The 26,079-nt window shown below is 35.7% G+C and overlaps 1 protein-coding gene across 1 annotated transcript; it reads left to right on the top strand.

Annotated features, from left to right (window-relative positions):
* The first annotated feature begins 8,812 nt into the window (after window positions 1-8,812).
* Window positions 8,813-14,749, top strand: LOC110811405 (ABC transporter B family member 2-like). The gene is made up of 12 exons (XM_022037902.2): window positions 8,813-9,275; window positions 9,393-9,447; window positions 9,560-9,735; window positions 10,376-10,576; window positions 10,678-10,937; window positions 11,022-11,562; window positions 11,652-12,019; window positions 12,136-12,545; window positions 12,635-12,876; window positions 13,071-13,318; window positions 13,402-13,814; window positions 13,897-14,749. Exons 1-12 carry the CDS (start codon window positions 8,985-8,987, stop codon window positions 14,442-14,444), a joined length of 3,753 nt encoding a protein of 1,250 aa, XP_021893594.2. The 5' UTR covers window positions 8,813-8,984; the 3' UTR covers window positions 14,445-14,749.
* Window positions 14,750-26,079: the final 11,330 nt, after the last annotated feature.

The raw sequence follows: 26,079 nt of genomic DNA, 5'->3' as shown, positions 1-26,079 counted from the left end.
TGAGATTTGAAGAATTACCTATATATGCTCAAAATATATCATTTTCAAAAGTTAATATAAGTTGAGGAGTGATTCAAGACCATATAGATAAAAAAACACAGAGAAGTACGCTTTTGATGATATATGTGATTGGTCTTGTATTTTATTTTTATATTCCATTATGAATCTGTAGTAACTGAAGAAAGAAAAAAAAAAGAAAAAAAAGGAAAAGAAAAAAAAAAGGAGGGGGGGGGGGACGACGTCAGTTTGAAAGAGGGGAAACGACATCGTTTTGATGAGGCAGATGAGGTATAAATTGGAGATTGGAAAACGAAGTCGTTTTGATGAGGCATGTGAGGTATAAATAGGAGACGGGAAAGAAAAGAAAGAAGGAAGGAAAAAAAAAGAAAGAAAAAAGAGAGAAAAGAGAAAACAGAGAAGGGAGAGAGTAGGAAGGAGAAAGAAAGAGAAAAGAAGGTTCGAGAAAGAGAGATAGGGGAGTCGGAGGGGAGAGGAATGAGAAGGGAGAGAGAAGAAGAAAGAGGATGGTGACAGTGCGATCAGCGGGAGGAAGGAAGATGGAAATAGGAGGTATAGTAATTTTAAGTTTTTTGTTAGTTAAGGTGGATTTGAGATTTTGCTGTAGGTGGAGGCGTATGGAGGAGGTTAGACCGCGGAAGGAGAGAGAGGAAAAAAAAATGTGGCGTAGAAGGGAGGTCTGTGAGGGAGAGGTGAGGTCCTGCGTGAGAGAGGGCGTATGGAAGAGGTTAGGCCGCGAGAGGAGAAAAAGGAAGGAGTGTGGTGTGTGTGAGTGCGGTCTGTGAGGGAGAGGAGTTGTTGTGTGTGCGTGAGGGTGAATGGAGGAGGTTAGGCCGCGGGAGGAGGAAAAGAAAGAAGTGCGGTGTGTGTGAGTGCGGTCTGTGAGGGAGAGGAGTTGTTGTGTGTACGTGAGGGTGAATGGAGGAGGTTAGGCCGCAGAGGGAGGAAAAGAAAGGAGTGCGGTGTGTCTGAGTGCATTCTGTGAGGGAGAGGAGTTGTTGTGAGTGCGTGAGAGTGAATGGAGGAGGTTAGGCCACTGGAGGAGGAAAAGAAATGAGTGTGGTGTGTGAGTGTGGTCTGTGAAGGAGATGAGTCGTTGTGTGTGCGTGAGAGTGAATGGAGGAGGTTAGGCTGCGGGAGGAGAGAAAGGAAGGAGTGCGGTGTGTGTGAGTGCGGTCTGTGAGGGAGAGGAGCTATTGTGTGTGAGGGAGAGGAGCTGTTGTGTGTGAGGGAGGGTGTATGGAGGAGGCTAGGCCGTGGGAGAAGGGAAAGGGAGATGTGTAGAGTGTTAGGGAGGTGATTTTGGGATTTGAGGGTGGAGTAGCCAGAGTAAGCCGTGGAGGGGGAGAGAATGAGAGATTTGGGAAGTGAGGTAAATATGTGTAAGGGAGAAAGTAGGGCGTGTGGACGTAGAAAGTTTGGGAGGAGAAAAGAGAGGCCGTAGACCGTGGAAATGAAGTGCCAGTATGGAGGTATGGGGGTGTCTCTGTGTAGGACGAGGGGATGTGTGGTGTGAGGGTATGGGTCGTGTATAGGTTGGTATAGCTGCTGTGAATTTGGTAGTTGGCAAGGGAACGTTATAGGTGTGGGTATGTTGAGTGTTAGTGCGTGCTTTATGGGGAGATAGATGTAGTCTAGGTACATAGGTTAACAGTATAAGAAGGCTTCAAGATAAGGTGGGGGAGTAAGGACAGGATGATGTTGTGCTGGGTCGGTAGCATCGGGGGACGCCGATATTAGTTATCGCTACCTAGGAAAAGTAAGTTGATCGCCGATGGTGGTGATGGTCAGGAGACTCCGACGAGAATGGATTTGGTCACCGATATTGGTGACGGTAAAGGATGGTATTTCAGTGTGTGTGAGTGGCCTATTAGGGGTCGAGAGATAGGTGGTTTATTGGTGGTCGCTGATATTGGTGACGAGTATGAATATTTGTACGCTTGGGGTGACGTTGGGTGGTGGTCACACATAGTATGCATGGTATTTGGGATATCGAGGTACGTTTTAGTCCTGCGTAGTCCCATAGTGATGACAAAGTAGGCTTAGGTTGGGTGATGAGGTACATATAGAAATACTAGATTTCATATTTGATGTATATCATAATTGTAACTTAATTTTTACTGTACTGAATTATATGAACTCACCCTCTATTGTTCATATACTATGTATGAACGGAGTCGGGATCGGAGTTGCTGGTTTCCGAGCCTAGCATATAGAGCAACAGAATAAGGATCTTTATGGATAGATTGAATGTGTAAAAGTTGGTAGTAGAGTGGATAGTATGTTTGTTGATAGTGTATACGGCTGTATTTCACGTGATGTTATATGTGTGATTACCGATCTATCTTAACTCTAAACAATAGATTGTGATGGTGTTTCTATGTGCATGCTTGACTTGAAACGAAATTTCTGTATTTGATCATGGATTTGTTGTAAACTACGTCATTAGAAATAAAAAAAAAATGGGGCATTACAGAATCACATTGGTTTTTAAGTCAAAATATTTTTTAAAATGTTAAAAGTGTTATAAAAAGTTATTTTCATAAATATCAGTCAAAATAATATGTGTTGTCAGAAAAACAAAAAAATTAATCTTTTAGAGTTGACTATTATTTAAGATTAACCTGTTAATGTTTCATAACACATCACACAAACTTTTTTACACATTTTGGATAAAATTCTGCATTATCTTTTTGGAGGTCAAATCGAATCAAATTGTTTCTAATGACTTTTAGACCTTCTTACATATAAATATATGTCTCCAACATATTCTAAAATAGGACTTTGAGTAAAAAAATGTAAAATTCAAAAGAAAAATATTTTTCATTCTCTTAATCATTTGTTGAACTTGCACAAGAGCTTGTCATTTTGTAAGTCTACTCTTTGAGGGGAAAACTATAATTTCTTCATTTTTGTTCTTTTGGGGAATTGTAAGAAAGTTTCATAAAGACCTTTGGAAAACTTTATATTTGGGGGGGGGGGGGACATAAGAGAAAGATGAGCTTTTCAATTTGATATGCAAGTTGTAATGTCCCGTGAAATACTAGTGATAAATTGACTTGATACCTTAATAGACAAGTTTAGTGTTCGAAGGAATATGAGTGATATGTGAGTTTGATACATTGATTGACGAGTTAGGATATTTAGAGGATCACGAGTAATTGGTGAGTTACGCACCATGAACAACTAGTTTGTTATAATACTTTAGAGAAAGTAGCATAAACTTAAGCAATTGACTCGAGAAAGAGGATGTAAGTAAAAGCGGTGTGGACGAAGCTCTATAAAAGGACTTGCACTCTCTTCCCTCTCCTATTTACTTTTAATTGTTATTTATCATTACTCGATATTATACTACTACTCTTATCATATATTTATAGTTATAATCAATCATAAGGACTCAATTATTCTCACATATATATATATATATAATGTTAGGGATATAAGTGTTATACTCACGATCTAATTATTCGTGTAATATATTGAATAAATTATTATTTAACAATTTATTTTAATATATGAAAATAGGAATTTTATTATCATATTTATTATCTTATCGTTTAATTTAGGTGACAAAGTTCTTAATTAAATTTGTAGGTTTTATGTCAAGATGGAGATTTTGATAATAAAAGTAAATTTTTTTATGATTTAATTTAAAATATTTTTAGTCATTGGATCATCAAGATAGAATATTTATGATATGATAAGAATAATATATATGTGATAGTCTGTATAAAATAAAAATTAATTGATCTCATTAATTAAATTATATATATAGATGATGCATATGGAGATATGATCATTGAATCGACCCAATTTAGAATTTCTAGTGGTTAATATTACCTTAAACTGTTAATAGAGTATTCTCTTATTTTGATGAGATGTAAAAAATTTTTTATACATGATATCATCATAATAATTGACAAATTATTTATTATACTTTAATTCTAAACACCTATAGTCATAAAACTGTAGTTGAAAGAATATTGAGTGTGATTAAATACTTGTACAATTAATGATTGATCAAGAAAGAATCTATCAACTTTGGTAATAAGTTTAAACTCTATATTGTCATTTATTATAACGACTAAATTAAGATTTTGGTGAGAGCAGTTGAATGAAGAAAAAAATTTCTTATGTAATTCATTAGTCAATTATAATTGACATGTAATATAGTTGGTTACCTGTTAGAATTTGACAGTTAAACCATATCTTAGGATTAACTTAGAACAATAATGACAGAAGGAAATATTATATCTTTCTTTAATATGTTCTTAAGAGTAATTGTACATTTCATGTTATCCGGTCGTTGAGAAATGTTGCTAGACATCAATCTTAATTAATAGATTGGTTTAATCAATTTGTTATCAGTTTAGTGTTGAATCTATAAAGTCACACACTAACGAATGTTCTGACTTTTACTAAATAAATTAATTATTTTAATTATTTAAAAATTAAATTAGAGAATTTAATTTAATTAATTAAATAAAATTTTTGATCTAAATGAAATATTATTATATTCTTTGGTAGCACCGAGAATATAATTACTATTGGAGATAAATTAAATTTTTTTATTTTTGAAATAGAAAATTAATAATTATATATTTGGGTTATTTAATAATATAATATGTGTGATTATTATAATAATTGAGATTATTATAAAATTTAATTTAAAATTAAATTAATTTATAAAATTATTTTATTAAATAATAATAATAATTAAAAAAGGGGAAATATATGTATATGAGATATATATGTAAGTAAAAAAAAAAAGGAAAAAAAAAGGAGGTAGGTGAGTCTAAATAGATTTGGACGTCTACAAGAAGAGTCCAAAAGGAACTTCATGCCACCTATAATATATATATATATACACACGAGTGGTTGTAATACCTAGGGTCAGAATTTGGCCCGAAATTAATTTTAATATTTTAAATATATATAAAAAATTAATTTTAAAATTAATTTATTTTAATTTTTTGTTGAATTTATAAAAAAAATTAGGTTAGTGATGAAATTGAAAATAATTTTAAGAAAAATGGGTGAAAATTTGTATTCGAATGATATTTTTGAAAGAAAAATCAGAAACTAGGGGGCAGAGTGCAAATAAAGAAAATTTTGCCACGTAGGACTGCCTAGTTAACAACCCCGACGAACCATAGCACGCCGTGTGGCAAGGCACGCTGACATTGATGCCACGCAGACGATCAGCGTGCCCTGCGATCTAACGGCTCAGGAACGATCCCGCATGCATAGACAACCCAGATTTGTTCTTCATTTAAATACAATTGGACGGTCGAGATTAAATCACAATGAACAGTCACAGATTTATTTTTTCTTTAAACGCGATCGGACGATTGAGATCAAATGCGATGAATGGTTTAAATTAACGTGAGATGGATATAAATATTTCGTACCATAGTGAACCCAAACCCTAGCCGTCAGCCTCTCACTGGAGAAGAAGAACCAGTCGTCGGAGAAGGGAGCCGACCGCTGACCGTCGCCACACTGGATCCACCTCCGACCGTCAAAAAAGGTAAAATTCTCTTATCCATTTGGAATTTAATTCCGAGCACTCCTATGGCCAAATCATAGCAAAAGGAATGGTGGTTGAGTTGAAAACCGTGGGCAAAGCTCGGTGGCAACGTCGCGGGCAAAACCTACAACCTCATTCGGTGAGCCCCTTCCCGTTTTCCATTTCGTGTAATTTTTTCACTGTTGTGTTCATCGTTTTATTTTTTATAAGTTGACTAAAGAAAAATTCCCAGTCGCGAAGGTGAGCCGGTGGAACCGCCGTACCCGGAAAATCTCACTGCCTGTAGGTTTATGTTTTTTGATTTTTTCGCCTAACCGAGACCCCTTAACGTATTTTTTCACAGAGATATGTATAAAACCAGCCGAAACCAGCCAAAAATAACCGAAAACGGCCAGGCCGAGGTAAACTACCACCACGGTCAGTGGTGCCGTCGTCGGAACACGGCGGTGCTGCTGTGCCGGAACTCCAAAATTGGTAAGAAAGGATTTTTTACACCAATTTTGGAATCATCGGATATTTTTAGGCATGTGACAATTGTTTTAGAATTTACAGAGATAATTCAGAAAATCTGGAGACCGCCAGTAGACACAATAGAAAGTTCAGTATTTCAGACATCGATTCAGGTAAGGATCGTTCATTCTTTTCTCCGTCACGACAAATCAAAGATTAATAATTAATAATTGTGTATTTTTATGAACAATTAGAGAACCCTAAAAATAATTACAAGTAATTAGTGGAGTCAGAACCGGTTAGTTCATAATCGTTTTAATTTCCTGTTTATTTCTCTATATTGCATATAATTGTTTACTATTATACTGTGCGTAACTCAATTAATGGTTTTTAAGGTCTTTTTTGTTATTTTGTTAATTGCTTTTTCTGCATTGCGTGCCGGTATCCCAGTAATTAGTTATTTAGTGGTGTAAAACTATATTGTTATTTAAGTGAATGGTGAGTATAAAATGAGAAATGGTTAGTGCATGATTATTATGCTGATAAAAATCTGTATATAAAAGATTTACTCGGTACCTGAAAAAAGGTGGACGGGCCCGGTACATAGGGAACCCTACCATGAACGTTACCTCAGTTGGTCGGGACTGAGAAGTCCCTTACCGGAAAAGTTTGAGAGATATGACTCATTCTCATACCGGACGGGGTATCGAGGTGGTGACATGCTTGAATATGAGTTTTCATAAGTTATTGTTGGGAAAAACTTGTTACATAAATATGAAATAAATGGCTTTCTTTATTGTAAATGAATTTATAATAAATTAAGGGCTCCATTGCTTTTTTCTTATTTATACAAATCTTGAATTTTTCGTATATGTGATTAGTGTGATATTCTTACTGGGCTAGTATATCTCACTCATTTATTAACTATTTTAGATCAAGAAAACCAAAATCCAGATCCCGATTAATAGGAGGGTTGCAAATAGTTTACCACCCGGGCTCCTTTCAAAAGCTAATGAAGGTCGTACTAGGATGCTTAGTGATTTGCTTTTCGTTTATTTTTTTGATTTTTACTTGCTCTTTTAGAATGAACATTCTCGTAGTTCTATTGGACATTCTAAATTATTGTGTAAAGAATGTAAATCATAACTCTATTATTTCACTTCCACATTTAATTTATAACTTTATTTCCATTTAAGTTTCGGGCCTTTACAGTGGGAGTTTTGAAAAAATGTGGAAAGGTGAGTTGAAAAATTTGCCGCACACTAAAAAGAAAAATTGAGAATTTTTCGATTAAAATTTTGTGAGAAAATTTTAATACATATATTATTCAATTTGTTCGTATGTTCCATTGATTAAAAAGTTGAATAACGAAGGTTGGTTTTAGTATAGATACATATAGAGTGTTCGTATTTTTAAATAATTTTAATTTGAGAACCCACTATCAGATATACTTTAAATTTGATTTTTAACATGTAATATAATTTTTAAGTACAAATAGATCAGATTGAATTGTTTTTTTTTTTTAAATTTTTATTTTTCGTTACGTGTTATACACATATTACAATTTACATCTTATTATTACTTTATGTGAGGACTTGATTAACAAAAACTTTTTTTTTATACACATTAAATGTTGAATACTATATAAGTAACTTGTCTATCACAATATGAGCATTGTTTAAAAAATAGTTAGAAATTGTGGTCTAAAATTCTCGGATTTTAACAATCCAATTCATCATCCTTCTTAAGTTTTATGAGTAGCCAAGTTATAAAGAATATTTAGAAAGGAATTTAATTAAGAAATTGATCTGACTTTATCTCAATTTGTTCCATTTGAAAAAGGAATGGTGCCAAAGAAAAGTGAAAATGTTTAAGTAATTTAATATTAAATCTTCTTTAACATAGTAACTAAATGTATCGTAGCTTTAAAACTTGTGGGACATGTTAAGTTTCTTCTCAAACTTGGAAGCAATTGTATTTTGTTGTGTGTATAATGGACTCCAAAAAAAATCTTATTTTCCGATATTATATCAATCAATCAATCATATAAAATCCATGTAGTTATAATATATTATATGATACATATATTGTGGGGTTTGAAGAAAAGAGTAGCTATTCATGAGGATGGTCTATGGCCACGTTGTCCATTAAATTCAAGACATAATAAGATCATTGCACATCAAACCAATTGAATTACACAAACCAAAACAAAAAGATTGTTTTCGTTAGGCAATCACATGCATGTATCAATTTTCTGCTACTTTCTATCAACATGCAAAATCTCCTATTTTCCTCAAGCTAGCTTCTTATACCATCTTTAAGGGATATATATGTATACATGCCTTTTATGTATATCTATATATTTACATACATACGTTCTTATACCATCCTTACATATATACCCTTATGTATATTCCATGTAAATCCATCAATGAGTGAAGTAGTTCAGTATCAGATTTATCCTGTAAAAGTAATTAGAAGAAGTCACAAGTTTTTTCGTCAAAGTATAGCGTTATGTTTCCTTTAATAGCTTGAAACGCACCGTTTTGGTTTCTTAACAAATGAATTTAATATATGAAAATCCTCCCAACCAATTTACATTAAAAGAAGCCTAAAAGTCCAACCAACGCTCAAATGCAAAATTTATTGCACACACAAAGACAAACAACCACCAAAATCTCAAGAGAAATTAATACAAAAAATATACACTCCTCCAGTTTATCATATCATGTATATCACCTTTTACAACTGTCACTCGTATATATATATATGTGTGTGTGTGTGTGTGTGTGTGTATATATATATACTGGGGTAGCTAGCTACTTGTTTAAGCGGCTGGCAGTAAATGAGATGCATCTAACTCCAAGCAGCTCTCTTTAAACTCTTCACATTCTTCTTTTGTGTATATGAATATATAAAATATATTTATCCCTCTGGGTTGTTTGTGGTGTTTCCTGTTTTGATAAATTTTAGAAAGTAAATTAAGATGATGAGGAGCAGCGAGAGTAGTTCATTTTCAGGGATGCAAGACGAGGATATAAAGAAGAAGAAGAAGAAAACGACGTCGGATCAGAAAGAAGGTGAAAAGAAAGTAGGATTGCTGAAGCTGTTTGCATTTGCAGATTTTAATGATTATATTCTGATGGGTTTGGGATCTATCGGTGCCTGCATTCATGGCGCTTCTGTTCCTGTTTTCTTCATTTACTTTGGAAAGTTGATCAACATTATTGGCCTCGCTTATCTTTTTCCTCAAGCTGCTTCTCACAAAGTTGCTAAGGTATATATACACATATACATATATGCAGACTAATCAATAATATATATTAATGAAAGTTGCTGAATTCATTTTGAGATTTGTCTTGTTTTTTTTTTTTTTTTTTTTTTTTTTTTGCAGTACTCTTTGGATTTTGTATATCTGAGTGTGGCTATATTGTTTTCATCATGGCTGGGTACGTTGAAATTTACTGATTAATTAAGTAATTTATCATAAGATAATTGGTGGAATTAAGCAAATTAAATTGTTTAATTAAGAAATATTAAGTAAATAATACATTAATGTAGAGGTGGCATGTTGGATGCATACTGGGGAAAGGCAAGCAGCGAAAATGAGGATGGCATATTTAAACTCGATGTTCAATCAAGATATTAGTTTATTCGACACTGAAGCTACAACTGGAGAGGTCATCTCTGCCATTACAAGTGACATTATTGTTGTTCAAGATGCTCTTTCTGAAAAGGTATTTTATTTATTTATTTTATTTTAAATTAATATATAATATATATATATATATATATGTCCTAACAATTAAATATATTAATTATTTTTAGAAATTAATTTTTTCCGCAATTGTTGAATTAAGAAAATTGTATAATAAATTGGTGGTGAGAAATGTGGGTGTAACAGTTTTGTGGCAAATAAATGAGTTGAATTGTAGCATTTATAAGGTGGTTGAGTGTTGTTGTCTTTCTTTTTTCCTTTTAAGATTTATTTAATAAAAATTAAAAAAATATTTAATTCAGATCTTATAATATTTTTATTTTAATCTTAATTTATGAATTTTGTTTTCTACGTTTTTATTTATTCAATAAAAAATTAGATACAGTAAAAAAGATGATATGCATGAATGACTCAAATTCCACCACTAACAAACTACAAAATGAAAAAATATATATATATATAATGATGCAAGCTTCTGAATTCGATAAAAGATGGTAATGGTAAGTTCGATTTTAAGTTTTGTGATTAATCAATGAAATATATGTGATGATACAGGTAGGTAATTTTATGCACTACATAAGTCGATTCTTAGGAGGATTCATAATTGGATTCGATTTTAAGTTTTGTGATTAATCAATGAAATATATGTGATGATACAGGTAGGTAATTTTATGCACTACATAAGTCGATTCTTAGGAGGATTCATAATTGGATTTGCACGAGTATGGCAAATAAGTTTGGTGACGCTCTCCATTGTTCCGTTGATTGCTCTTGCCGGTGGCCTCTATGCCTACGTCGCCATTGGTCTTGTTGCTAGAGTTCGAAAATCTTATGTCAAGGCTGGTGAAATTGCTGAAGAGGTCTCTCTTAATTACTCTCTCTTAACTAATTATAATCAAACACGAATTGTATTCCTTCAAACAAATTACAAATAAATAAAATGATGATCATAATTAATTAGGTGATTGGCAATGTGAGAACGGTGCAAGCTTTTGCTGGAGAAGAAAAAGCAGTGAGATCTTATAAAGAAGCTCTTATTAATACATACAAGTATGGCAGAAAAGCTGGATTAACAAAGGGTTTAGGACTAGGCTCCATGCATGCTGTCCTCTTTCTCTCGTGGGCTTTACTGGTTTGGTTCACCAGCATTGTTGTTCATAAGCATATTGCCAATGGTGGAGATTCTTTCACTACCATGCTCAATGTTGTCATTGCTGGCCTGTAATCAACTCCTCCTTTTTCTTTATCATCATTCTCTATATACATATATATGTATAAATGGGTTATATATGTGATGATTGGCAGGTCACTTGGACAGGCAGCACCGGACATCTCTGCGTTTATCCGAGCAAAGGCGGCTGCCTACCCAATTTTTGAGATGATTGAAAGGAATACCCAGAGCAAAGCCAGTACCAAAAATGGCAGAAAACTAGCCAAGTTAGAAGGACACATTGAGCTGAGAGACGTTGGTTTTAGCTACCCTTCTCGTCCTGATGTCGTCATCTTCAACAGGCTGTCTCTGGATATTCCTAGTGGGAAAATTGTAGCCCTTGTGGGCGGAAGTGGGTCTGGAAAAAGCACCATTATATCTCTCATAGAAAGATTCTATGACCCACTCTCTGGTCAAATCCTGTTAGATGGTAATGACATAAGAGAGGTTGACCTAAAATGGCTCAGACACCAAATTGGGTTGGTGAACCAGGAGCCTGCTTTGTTTGCAACCAGCATTAGAGAAAATATTCTCTATGGTAAACATGATGCCACCTTGGAAGAGATCACACGTGCTGCTAAGCTTTCTGAAGCCATCACCTTTATCAACAACCTCCCTGATAGATTTGAAACTCAGGTTACTTACATATATGTTTATAGATTACCCACTAAATGTTCATAAAGAATGTAATTAATATTTATGTAAGCTAACTTAGTACTATGTAGGTTGGAGAGAGAGGGATCCAACTTTCAGGAGGACAGAAACAAAGGATTGCAATTTCGAGAGCAATTGTTAAGAATCCATCAATTCTTTTGCTTGATGAGGCAACAAGCGCGCTTGATGCTGAGTCTGAAAAGAGCGTGCAAGAGGCGCTGGATCGAGTCATGGTGGGTCGGACAACTGTGGTTGTAGCTCATAGGCTTTCAACAATTAGGAATGCAGACATAATAGCTGTTGTTCAAGAAGGTAAGATAGTAGAAACTGGGAGCCATGATGAGCTCATTTCTAATCCAAACAGTGCCTATTCTTCTCTCCTTCAACTCCAGGAAGCAGCTCCTCTTCAGTCTTACCCTTCCATAACCAGACCACTCAGGTATACATATATAAACATATATTACTTGAATCTGTTCTAGAGTGTCTAGTCAATGATCAACCATATATGTGTTAAGTGCATTGATTGTCCTAATTGCTGATTTCTTGTGGATCAAGTATCAAGTACTCGAGGGAATTATCCCGGACCAGGACAAGCTTCGGTACAAGTTTTCGTTCTGATTCATTTAGCCGTGCTGGTGCTGATGGGATGGAAGGTGTTAGGCCAACAAATGTTTCCGTTAAAAGACTGTATTCAATGATCCGCCCTGACTGGACCTACGGGCTGTTCGGAACCATTGGTGCACTTATTGCTGGAGCTCAGATGCCTTTGTTTGCACTTGGAGTATCTCAGGCTCTTGTAGCCTTTTACATGGATTGGGACACAACACGTCATGAGGTGAAGAAGATTGCAATCTTGTTCTGCTGTGCTGCATTTGTGACACTCATTGTTCATGCCCTCGAACATCTCTGTTTCGGAATTATGGGAGAGCGACTCACCCTTCGAGTAAGGGAAATGATGTTTTCAGGTACATGCAATTTGTTTGTTCGCTGAAATTAATTAATTGGGCATTAGTTTACTGATACAAGATTTCTTGATTTGTTTTCTCTTATGCAGCTATCTTGAGGAATGAAATTGGATGGTTTGATGATGTAAACAACACAAGTTCAATGCTTGCTTCGCGTCTTGAGAGTGATGCTACGTTGCTAAGAACCATAGTTGTCGACCGATCAACCATTCTACTACAGAATGTAGGATTGGTTGTAGCGGGATTTGTGATTGCTTTTATACTAAACTGGAGAATTACACTCGTTGTTTTGGCCACATATCCTCTTGTCATAAGCGGTCACATAAGCGAGGTAATTGTCTTGAATAGAAATTCATATATTTTATTAGTTAGATAACACTTCTATATTAATGATCACATAATTTGTCATTTAAAATACACGCAACACAATCTAAGAATGTATATAATAGAATTTCTTAAGAAATGGTTGCTGACCTGAAGAAATTAAATTTTTAACTAACTGTCAGTATTTTTAATGGTGACCAGAAACTCTTCATGCAAGGCTATGGGGGCAATTTGAGCAAAGCTTATTTAAAAGCTAACATGTTGGCTGGTGAAGCTGTGAGTAACATCCGAACTGTTGCAGCATTTTGCTCAGAAAAGAAGGTACTCGACCTTTATGCTCGAGAACTTGTGGAACCATCGAAGAAATCCTTTAACCGCGGTCAGATTGCAGGCATATTTTATGGCATCTCCCAGTTCTTCATCTTTTCGTCATATGGCCTTGCTCTATGGTATGTGATTTTTCCTTTTTTTATGGCCTTATATTCGATATTTTGTAGTCCATACATGTGTAGTATTGTTTGGTTTCGTGCAGGTATGGTTCTGTTCTGATGGGGAAGGAGCTGGCAAGCTTTAAATCAGTAATGAAGTCTTTCATGGTCCTAATTGTAACAGCTCTAGCCATGGGTGAAACCTTGGCACTAGCACCAGATCTTTTAAAAGGAAACCAAATGGTGGCTTCTGTGTTTGAAGTAATGGACCGTAAGTCAAAAGTAATGGGAGATGCTGGAGAAGAGCTGAGGAATGTGATCGGTACAATCGAATTGAGTCGTGTCCAGTTCAGTTATCCTTCAAGACCAGAAGTTACCATTTTCAAGGACCTTAATCTAAAAGTAAGAGCAGACAAGAGCATGGCATTGGTTGGCCAAAGTGGCTCTGGTAAAAGCTCTGTGCTTTCTCTTATTCTTCGATTCTACGACCCAACAGCCGGCAAAGTCATGATTGATGGTCAGTTTTTTGATTATGCTAATACATATATATTGGATTATATCTCAGGATTGAAGTATCGTAATGTATTGTATTGTTATAGGGATGGACATTAGGAAATTGAGGCTGAAATCTCTACGGAAACACATTGGACTTGTTCAACAAGAACCAGCTCTTTTCGCAACAACAATATATGAAAACATCCTGTATGGAAACGAAGGAGCTTCTGAATCAGAAGTGATCGAAGCAGCAAAGCTAGCGAATGCTCATGGCTTCATAAGTGCACTTCCGGAGGGCTACTCAACACAAGTAGGTGAACGAGGAGTTCAACTCTCTGGTGGACAAAAGCAACGAGTAGCGATAGCCCGAGCAGTTCTTAAAAACCCAGAAATTTTGCTTCTAGATGAGGCAACAAGTGCGCTAGACGTTGAGTCAGAACGTGTTGTTCAACAAGCTCTAGATAGGTTGATGAAGAACAGAACAACAGTAATGGTGGCACATAGACTTTCCACCATTAAAAATGCAGACCAAATATGTGTTATACAAAACGGGAAAGTAATAGAGCAAGGGACTCATTCTAGTCTCATAGAAAACACAGATGGAGCATACTTTAAACTAGTCAGTCTCCAGCAACACCAATACCCTCAATAACTATACGAAATTCACTATTTTTACCAACTTTTATCCTATATATAGATACATATATATATATTTATACCCATTTCTCCTTAAAACCAAATAGGCTCCTAACTTTAAGTTGCATCAATTGTTCCTTCCCATCAAGAGAGATTTCTATATCTATATCTATATCTATTGATAATTCATGAGGTACATACTGTTTACCGTTCAGTTGATAAGAATATACACATGCAGTGACCATTTGGCTTGTATCTCTTGCAGCTGCTTTTCAGCATGTAATGGAGATTGGAGGAATTGAAAGATAACATTTTCATTCATTTATATAAGTTACAATGAATGGATTTCAATTGCTTTTCTTATTAACTGGTAACTTTAAAATCTGGTTATGAATTGGAAAAAAAAAAACTTGTCTTCTTGACTGCAAAATCAAGAGAGGCAGAGCGACAAATCAGAAAATCCAGTTAGGACTTTCATCAAACAGGTTATGGGTAGGAAACAAAAAGGCTGAAGAACGGATGCAGATTCATTATTCTCAGCCGACCAATTTATACACAAGCTGCAACCACAATCCCACTAATTCAACAACTAGATAAACACATCTCCTTAAATATCTGACACTTACCCACTAATCACAAGATTAAGACAACTAATTAACTTAATTATAAACAGGAAAATAAAAACATTAACATCCCAGGTGATAGAATGCACCAATCATCTGCTATGAAATTTTCAGCCTTGGATTGATTAGGAAAATAAAAAACATATAATGCAGAAAAAGGAAAGTAGGTGACATAATATTGTTGTACGGTTATGTAACTAATTAAAATCCAAGGAGAAGAGGAAATATTATATAAAATGAACTTGGGCATACCAAATTCACCAACTTTTTAGAAACAGTGGGTGAGTCAAATCTTCTAGGAAGTTTCCATAGATTGAGATCAATTAAATATTATCTTCTCTTTTCTTCTATTGTGAGTTTTCGTGTTGTTCTCCAAAGAAAACACATGGACTCATGTTTTTTCATAAATCACCAAAGCATTTCTATCACAAACTAAGCTCCATAAGTAATATATATCTCCAATATTTTTTTCTTAAATAATTAATTGGGTTGATTCTCTCAAAAATTGAAGTTATATTTAATATGTTTATTGAAAACGTGAATCATGTATAAATTTATCAAAATTAGTACGAAATTAATTTTTTTTAATAGAAATAATCTATCAGAATTAGAAATACGAGACTTTTATATATATTATCATCCTCAATATTGATTGAAATGATTCTCCAAAAATTTAAGTTGATAGGAGACTATTCAATTAATTATTTGTATTTAAATAATTTTTTTTAATTAACTTTAATTTATTTTCTTAATTAAATAACACATCGACACCAAATATAAAATTATTTCGACAAAAAATGATATTGCAATTCTAAAGTAACAAAATCAAGAATTATAACTTCTAAACACCTTATGTAAAAGTCCAAAATGCACGTAATAAAATGACACTGAAATTTATTAATTTGTAGAAACAGTTTAAAATTTAAGATTATATTTCTTGTACAGTTTAATTAAAATATCTAATAAGATTACGAGAATACCTATTGAAAATATAAAAAAAAAGTTTAAACTGAAAATCTAAGTGATCAACCTCCGCTGCGGAATTAGAAAAAAGCATAGGGCAACCTTTTTACAAATTTTCTTATTGTTTAAAATCCGGATCTTCGTCGTCATGATATGAAATGATCAATAAGAAAGGTATGAACTATACTAACTCTGTAAAAATATCAACTCTTTACTACCGATACAGAAAAATCAAAGGTTTGTAGAAACTATAAAACAACCAATGAATCTTATTTTTCGATTTAAGTAAATTCATTTAACTTGAAAACATTTATTCTTTATTCACTTTTAAGTTCCCAGATACCATTTAAAAGAACTAGAACAACAATACACATCATATATTTTAAAAGACCATCAGTAATCAAACTTTACTTTTTTACTTACTTACCGGTGTCGCTAGAAGTTTATAAGGGTTCCCAATACACGTGGACTAAGTATCTATTCTATTAATAAACTGGTTGTCCCCATACCTCGTCCAATAATGGACGTCAAATATACAACCTCCTCAATACCCTGTCCGGTATGAGTATAATCAAAACAATTCCCAACTCATTTCGGTATAGGATTTCTTAGCCCCGTTCGACTGAGAGAAATATCCACGGTAAGATTTACCCTATATACCAGGTCCATCCACCTTTTTCCATGACACCCGGTAAGCCCATTTAATTTTTACAACGTTGCATACACATACAAGTTCCCATTATCATTTAGCCACCAAATACTTACAACAATCTCATTTTATAATCACAGGAAAATAGAACAATCATTTAATATGCGATATAAATTAAGACCCAATGATTCAAGAAAACGTAATTAAAACATTTGATTCAAACTAAATTAACGGATAAGGATGAAAATGGTTAAGTAAACTAAATAAATAAGAAAAGTAATTAAAATCAATAAATTAAAGTACATGAGGTAACAGTAGGCAAATAAAGCAAAATTACAACAAATAAGCAACATAAATGAGATATGGGCAATTATACACTGACCGCTTACTAGCTCCATCAGTGACTTATATTTAATTAATCAAGGGATCTCCAACATTTATAATTTTCCATTCATTATTTATTTAACTTTAATTTCACCGTAACGGGAGAAAGGATGAAGGATTCTTATATTGAGTCGGTGTCTGGAACACCACTTTTCCCACTACACATCTCGGCAGTTCCTGATTCCCGACTTTCTTGAGTTTTTCTGTAAAAACCAAAGCATACGTCAAATATCATAGAAATATGCGAAAAACAGCCAAAAAGGTCAAACTTCTCCCAAGGGTTGGTTTAGGGTTCTAGCACAGTGCCGCTGTCGTGCTCTAATGTCAACTTCCGTGCCTACGGTGGTTCCTCCTCTTGGTCAGGCTAGCCCGGGCCAAAAACCTGTCAAATTTGGGGTTAGGTAGCCTCTGTTGGTGGAAAAACAAGGAAAACTAAAATTTGCCGGCGGTTTGGGGCTTCCGATGTGGTGCTCTAGTGTCAACTTCCGTGCCTACGGTGGTTGCTCCTCTTGGTCAGGCTAGCCTTGGCCGAAAACCTGTCAAATTTGGGGTTAGGTAGCCTCTGTTGGTGGAAAAACAAGGAAAACTGAAATTTGCTGGCGGTTTGGGGCTTCCGGTGTGGTGGCTCTGTCGTTCCTCACTTGCGATCACTGTTCTCCTTCGATTTGCCTTCACTGAAAATACGTTAGATAACTAATGGCCAAAAAACAAAAGGGAACAGGAAGAGGATTCGGGCTCACCGGATGGGTTTTTCGATTTCAGGTGCGGTGGTTCGGCTGAGCTCTGCCCTCTATTTTCAGTTTCTCTTTTGACTTTTCAGCACCGATAAGGGTTTGAGATGGTTTAAAATCAAAAAGTGAAGCAAATGGGAAGAAAAAACTCACATTTCGGCGTCGATTTGGCCTCCGGTGCGGCGACGATGGTGGCTGGCTTCCTTTCCTCTGGCGACTGATTCGTTTTTCGCCTTCCCTTATTCTTCTTCTCTAATGGTCATGACAGCTAGGTTTTTGGGGAGCCAGGTAGTGAGGTTTAAATACCTCTTCGGCTTCAATATAGGCCGTCTGTGTAAGGACACGTGGAGCGACATAGACTGTTCAATTACGCATAAAGGAAAAAGCGATATGGACCATCAGATCATAGGCACGTAGGCTGTTCGGTCGAGTCTATTCGAGGAATTGATCTCAATCGTCCATGCGCGCAGGAGAGGCCTTGAGTCGTTCGATCGGCCTAGCACGCGAATCACCCGTGTGGCTTCCCATGTGGAATCGTGTTAGTGTGTCTGTCACGTGGCGCTCAACGATTCCTCGTGCTGTCGACATGGCCGTCCCATATGGCTGCATTTTTTTTTTAATTATTTGACCTCGATTTTTGAAAATTATTTTCAAATATATCCATAATGCATATTTCTTCAAAGATTTAAGCAAAAATTAAAACTAAAAATTTCTAAAATTATTATTAGTATAAATTTAATCATCCTGAGCCTAAATCCTAAGCTCGAGGTATTAACACTCTCTCATCCTTAAGAAAATTTGGTCCCTTAAATTGCTGCTCTTACACTAGTAAAATAATTAAGAATACTAGGCCCTGAAGTCTGATTCCAACTCCCAAGTGGTCTCGTCCTACAAATGGTTTTGTCATAGGACCTTAATGAAAAGAATTTTTCTGTTGCGAAGTACTCTACTCTTCTAGTCCGAAATACCAGCCGATAGCTACTCGTAAGATAAATCATCATGAAGTGGAAGTGGCTGGTAAGACAAGACATATGAGGGGTCCAGGGTTGTACTTGCGTAGTATTGATACATGAAATATGTTATAGATTCTAGATAGTTCTGGAGGTAGTGCTAGCATGTAAGCAGATATCTCAATCATGTTCAAGATCTCAAATGGTCCGATGAACCAGGAGTTCAATGTCCCCCTCTTTTCAAACCTGGTAATACCCTTAAAGGAGGTAATTTTAACGACCACTCGATCGCCTTTATTAAATTCCAAATCTCTTCTTTGGGTATCCGCATAACTTTTCTATATACTCTGAGTTGTCTGGATATTTCTCCTGATTTTAGTAAACTTCGCTGTGGTCTCATTTACAAGATTTGGGTCAATCAATTTTTTGTTACCAACCTTTTTCCAACAGATCGACGATCTACAAGGTCGACCATACAATGCCTCATATGGAGCCATGCCAATCCCAGTACCCTTAGAAATCTAGAACACAAGCCCTGAACATATCCTCCAGTGTGCGAATGGCTCGCTCTGATTATCTATCTATTTAAGGATTGAATGTTGTGTTAAAAGACAATTTTATCTCTATTACTTATTGAAAACTTGTCCAAAATCGAGAGGTGAACCTGGGGTCCCTATCTAATACCACTGTAACCAGAACTCCATATGTTTGACTATCTCCCGAATATAGATTCTAGCTAATTTGTCCAAGAGATCAGTCATTCTGATGGCTAGAAAATGAGAGAACTTAGTGAGTCAGTCAATAATCACCCTGATCGCTCATGCCCCGAGAGTACCTTAGGCAACCCCGTTATAAAGTCCATGGTGATATGTTTCCATTTTCACTCCAGGATTAGTAATGACTAAAGTAGCCCGTCTGAGCGTTGATACTTTACTTTGACCTGTTGGCATACAAGGCACTTGGAGATAAAATTAGCAATTTCTCTTTTCATCTCGTTCTACAAAAATTGGGATCACATGCTTTGATACATCTTAGTACTTTCCAGATGCATGGTAAACTTTGAACTGTTAGTCTCTATCATGATATCCTTTTTTAGTTCGCTATTATTGTGGACGCATAATCTATTCTAAAATGTGAGCAACTCATCGGTAGAGACTCGAAATTCTAGGTTTAAATCCTGTTCTGTATCATTTTTAATAGTTACTATAGTGAGATCGGTCAGTTGAGTCTCCTTTATTCTTTGGATTAATTCAGGTTGGACTGATAGGTGGGCCAAATATGTGGCTCTTTACAAATTTTGGAGTTGTATTTGCTGCGTAGCCTTCATCACACTGCACTTAGAAACCATTATGTGAGCTAGCATACCTGCATTCGTCTTACTGAGAGCATCGGCTACCACATTACCCTTGTCTGGGTGATACAAAATCTTATAATCATAATCTTTGAGGAGCTCTATTTAACACCTCTAACACATGTTGAGATCTTTGTGGGTGAATATATGCTTTAAATTCTTATAGTCTATATAAATTTTAAATGTTTCTCCATATAAGTAATAACATCAGGTCTTCAAGGCGTGAATAATGACAGCAAGTTCCAAGTCGTGGGTGGCGTAATTCTTTTCATGAGTTTTCAACTACTTGGACCTATAAGCTATAACTTTCCCGTGCTGCATCAGAAAGCAAACCAATCCTTGGTAGGATATATCACTACATACTATATATTAACCTATTCCATTCGACAGCGCTAAGACTGGTGCAATAGTCACTCAAACTTGACGTTTTTCTTCATAAGTTGTGTTAGGGGGGCAGTTATGCTTGGAAATTCTTCTACAAACTTACGGTAATAAATTATCATACCCAAAAAGTTTCAAACTTCCTTAACCGAAGTCAACTGCTTCTAACTCATCACTGCATCAATCTTCTCTGGAGTTATTGAGACTCCATTCTCTGATATAATGTGCCCCAGGAAGGAAATTTGTTCAAGCCAAAATCTACACTTAATTTTACATATAGTTTCTTTTCTCTGAGAACTTGTAAGACCTGAGTCAGAAGCTGAGCGTGTTCCTCTCTACTCTTCGAATAGACTAGGATATCATCAATGAATACTAAGATGAACTGATCTAAGAATGACCTAAAGACCCTATTCATCAAATCTATAAAGATTGCATGTGCATTAGTTAACCTAAATGGTATGACCAAGAACTTATAGTGCCCATACTGAGTTCTGAATGTTGTCTTAGGGATGTCTTATACCTTAATCTTTACCTGATGGTATTCCGAATGCAAGTCAATCTTGGAAAAAATATGAGTACCCTGTAACTGGTCGAAAAGATCATCAATCATGGGAGGGGCTACTTGTTATGGATTGTGACCTTATTCAGTTCCCTATAGTCAATACACAACCTAAAAGACCCATCACTTTTCGTTGCGAACGTGACTCTGGCACCCCAAAGAGATATGCTATGTTGGATGAACCCATTATCCTACAACTCTTTAATCTGTTTCTTTAGTTCTTCCATCTTGATACGGCTCATTCAATGTGGGACAAACGAGATGGGTTAGGTGCCAAGCTAAAGATCTATGGCAAATTTAATTTCTCGATCTACTGGCAGTTTTGGTAGTTTATCAGAGAATATTTCCAGAAAGTCTCGAACGATAAGAATATCTTGAATGTAAATCTCTTTCTTAGGCTTACCTAACGTGAAAAAGAATAACTGAGTTAAGGCATTTGATAAACAACGCAGTTACCATGTATAAATAATATCTAAAACTTTCATTAATTTGTAAAATATTTTTCGTTAGAAATGTTGAACACAAGCTTCTTATGAAAACAATCCACAGTTGCGTGATATGCTGCTAACTAGTTTATTCCAAAATTATATCAAAATCTCCTGTGTCAAGTGCTATCAGATCTACGCTCAATTTCTTGCCTACTATTTCTATGATACAAGCCTTGTATATAACATTCTTTAGTAGTGTCTCATTCCTAAGTGTAGATACAAACAGTACAGAATCAAGGCCTTCAGGTAACACATTTAAATTTTGAATAAAAATATGTGAAACAAAAGAATGTAAAACACTAGTATCAATTAAGACATGTGCAAGGTGGTTGCAGATAGTATACGTACCTTGTATTATGTTCAGGTTGGTTTCAACATCCTGCGGGGTGAGTGTATAGAATTTGCCCTGGACTGCGGGTCTGGCTTGGTTTTGATTTCGCGGACATTCTCTCGCATAATGTTGAGCGCATATGCGGCAGGTATTGTTGAGGCAATAACAGGGTCGGTCCTCATGGTCTTTGCCACAGTGTTTACAAATCTTGCTACGTTCTGTCACCGGGGCCTGGGAAGGAACTTGAGTTGCAGGTCTTGATCTCTTATTATGCTTATTCGGTGTAGTAAATATTGGCCTACGATGTGGAATGGAGGCCTGGAGTGCCTACTGTTGGGGAAAAAATGTAGAGGTTCCTTTCTATCAACTATACTTTAGCCAAAACTGCTGAGTAGGTGATGAGCTCGAACACATATAATTGCTGTCTAATTTCAGGACAGACCCCAACTCAAACTTTCTTACCTTTCTACATTCATCTGTCTTGCTCTCTAGAGAGTATTGACCTAACTCCAGAAATTTTCAAGCATACTCTAATACTGACAAATTCCTCTAGACCAGGTATGCAAACTCTATCTCCTTCAGATGTTGGAGGTGTTCTAGAAGGTACCCAGCATTAAAGGCTATCAAAAACTGTTCCCAAGTGACTGGAGTGGTTAGAGTAGCATGTTTTAGTTGCCACTAACGTCCTGCCTCACCCACGAGCATGTAAGTGGCAAGAATGACCTTCTGTTTAGGAACTATTCTAAGAGTTGTGAATGTCTTCTTTGTCTTTATTAACCAGTATTCAGCTTCTTCAAAAGTGGATACCATGCAAAAGTAGATAAATTAAGTCTTTTGTACCTTTTGATGTAACTTGTGTCCATCACGGGTGGAGTTGGGTCCTACTGAAAGAGAACTGAATTATGCTGGGGAAGGATTGGGTGGCCTTGTGGTGGCACTTGGTGGTATGGTGGGGGTACTAGATTGTACTACAGATGATAATGTGGAGGAGTAGGGTTGTACCATAGTGGTACTGGATCCTCTCGGTGTGGAGGTGACTTATACGGTGGCAGTGGTGGAGGGGAATCAGGCAGCTTCCTCATCTCCTTCCTGGCCTGCTGGGTAGAGATGAGTCTCTCCAGCATCTCGAAGAGCCGATCGACATCTTCCCAAATCGATCCCTCCCGGGCTACTCTATTTAGCGGGGGCCTTCCTCTCCTCATGTTCTTGTACCTACATTTCACAACAAAGGTTTGAGATTCAGGTTGTATTGAGTTATTCTAACCCTATGTGCAAGGAATGGTTCCAAGAAACGCGGCTCTAATACCAGCTATAAAAGCCCAAAATGTATATAATAAAATGATACTGAAATTTATTAATTTGAATAAGCAGTTTAGAATTTAGGGTTACATTCCTTACATAATTTAATTGAAATGCCCAATAGGGTTACGAGAATACCCATTGAAAATATAAAAGAAAGAAGTGTAAACCGAAAACCTAAGTGATCAACCTCCGATGCGAAACTGGAAAAAAACGGAAGGAATATTTTTTACAAATTTTCTTGCTGTTCAGGATCCAGATCTTTGTCATCCTGATCTGAAATGGTTAATAATAAAAGGGTGAGCTACAGTAGCTCAGTAAGAATATCAACATTTTATTACTAATACAGAAAAATCAAACGTTTGTAGAAACCGTAAAACAACCAATGGAGCTTATTTTTCGATTTAAGTAAATTCATTTAAGTTAAAAATACTTATTCATTACTCACGTTTAAGTTTCCAGATACCATTTATGAAGGAAAGAACCAGAATAACAATACACATAATACATTCTAAAAGACCATCAGTAATCAAACTTTACCTTGTTACTTACTTACCGTGTTGCTGGGGGTCCATAGGGGTTCCCAAGGACCAAGTATCTATTTTATTAATTAACCAGTCGTCTCCATACCCCATGTAGTAATGGACGCCAAACATGCAGCTGCCTCAATACCTCATCCAGTATGAGCATAATCAAAATAATTCTCAACCTCTTTCGGTATGGGACTTCTCAGCCCCATTCGAATGATGGTAATGTCCACAGTAGGGTTTACCCTATGTACTAGATCCGTCCACCCTTTTCTAGGATACCCGATAAGCCACTTTAATTTTTACAATGTTGCATACACATATAAGTTCTCATTACCATATAGCCACCAAATACGTACAATAATCTCATTTCATAATTACAAAAAAATAAAACAATCATTTAATAGATGATATAAATTAAGACCCAATTATTCAAGAAAACGTAATTAAGACATTTGTTTCAAACTGAATTAACGGATAATGATGAAAACGGTTAAGTAAACTAAATAAACAAAAAAAGTAATTAAAATTAACAAATTACAGTGCACAAAGTAACAGTAGGCAATTAAAAGAAAATAAAAACAAATAGACAACACATATGAGATAGAAGAAATTATACATTGACCGGTTAATGGCTCAATCAGTGACTTGTATTTAATTAATCAAAAGATCTCCAACATTTATAATTTTTCGTTCATTATTTATTTAACTTTAATTTCATTGTAACGGGAGAAAGGATGAAAGATTCTTACCCCAGTTTGGTCCAGAATACTGCATTTTTCACTACACTTCCTGCCGGTTCTTATTCTTAGATTTCTTAAATTTTTCTGAAAAAACTAAAACATAGATCAAACATCATAGAAATACGCAAAAAAGGCCAAAAAGGGTCAAAATTCTCTCGAGAGTCGATTTAGGATTCCAGCATGACGACGTCGGCGTGCTCTGCTGCCGGGTTCGTCGCCTATGGTGGTTCCTTCTCTTGGTCAGGCTGGTTTTGGCCGACCCTGGGCGAAAACCTACGAAATTTGGGGTTAGGTGGCCTCTGTTGGTGAAAAATGAGAAAAATCAAAACTTACCGACGGTTTGGAGTTTCTAGTGCGGCAGCTCCGCCATTCCTCCCTCATGGTCGCGGTTCTCATTCGGTTGCCCTGCACTAAAATATGTTAGATAACCAATGGTCGAAAAATGAAAGGGAACAGAAAGAGGATTCAGGCTCATTGGAGGGATTTTTTGGTTTTGGGTGCACCAGTTTTGGCAGAGCTTTGCCCTCTGTTTTTGGCTTCTCTTTTAATTTTCAATGCCAATAAGGGTTTGGGATGGTTTAAAATCGAAAAACGAAGCGAACGGGAAGAAAAAATTCACTTTTCAACGTTGATTTGGCCTTCGGTGCGGCAGTGATGGTGGTCGGCTTCCTCTTCTCCGACGATTGGTTCGTTAGTTCGTTTTTCGGCTGTCCTTCTTCTTCTTCTCTAGTGATCTCGATGGCTAGGGTTTTGGGAAGCTAGGTAGTGAGGTTTAAATACCTCATTGGCTTTGATCTAGGCCGTCCATGCAGGGACACGTGGAGCAGCAAGGACTGTTCGATCGCGCCTAAAGGAAAAATCGATCTAGACCATCCGATCAAAAGTATGTGGATCGTTCAATTGAGCCTATTTGGAGAATCGATCTCGACCGTCCACGCGCACGAGAGAGGTCCTGAGCCATTCGATCGGCTTGACACGCGGATCACCTGCGTGGCTTTCTGTGTAAAACCATGCTGGCGTGTCCGTCATGTGGTTCCCAATGATTCATCGTGCTGCTGATGTGACTGTCCCATATGGCCGCATTTTTTTATTTTATGATTTGACCCTGACCTTTGAAAATTATTTTCAGATATATTTACAATGCATATTTCTTCAAAAAAAATTTAAAAAAATTAAAAATAAAAATTTCTAAAATTAGTATTAATATAAATTTAATTATCTCGTGCCTAAATCCCTAATTAAAAACAACCAAAAATCTAATAACTCATGTAAGTATTTAGCATCCTTTGCAACAATACCAAATTACAATGAATGAGAATACAATTTTTTAATACAGATGTGAAACACATATTTTAGAATTCAAATGTACACCCTTATAGAAAATACAAAAAGAACTAATTATCCAACTAAAAAATATTTGGTCTCTCTAATATTGTTTTATGTTAATTAAAATAGAATAATTAATTATATTTAAAAAATTATTTTATATTCTTAATAATATATATATCTATAAATTGTTGATAGATGTAATTTCACAAAGATGAAATATGAGAATTTGTCTATTAGATAGTTCATATATCTAATAGACAATCCTTTCTAACAGTATATAACATTGAGTAAAAAGTTAAGACATCAGTTTATTTCTAGAAAATGTTTTACAAAGTTAGTGTGT

This window comes from Carica papaya, chromosome 3 (assembly GCF_054855325.1).
Source record: "Carica papaya isolate Zhongbai chromosome 3, ASM5485532v1, whole genome shotgun sequence".
Lineage (NCBI taxonomy): Eukaryota > Viridiplantae > Streptophyta > Magnoliopsida > Brassicales > Caricaceae > Carica > Carica papaya.
The sequence above is the reverse complement of the archived record's forward strand: the minus strand, read 5'-3'. Positions and strand labels throughout refer to the sequence as shown.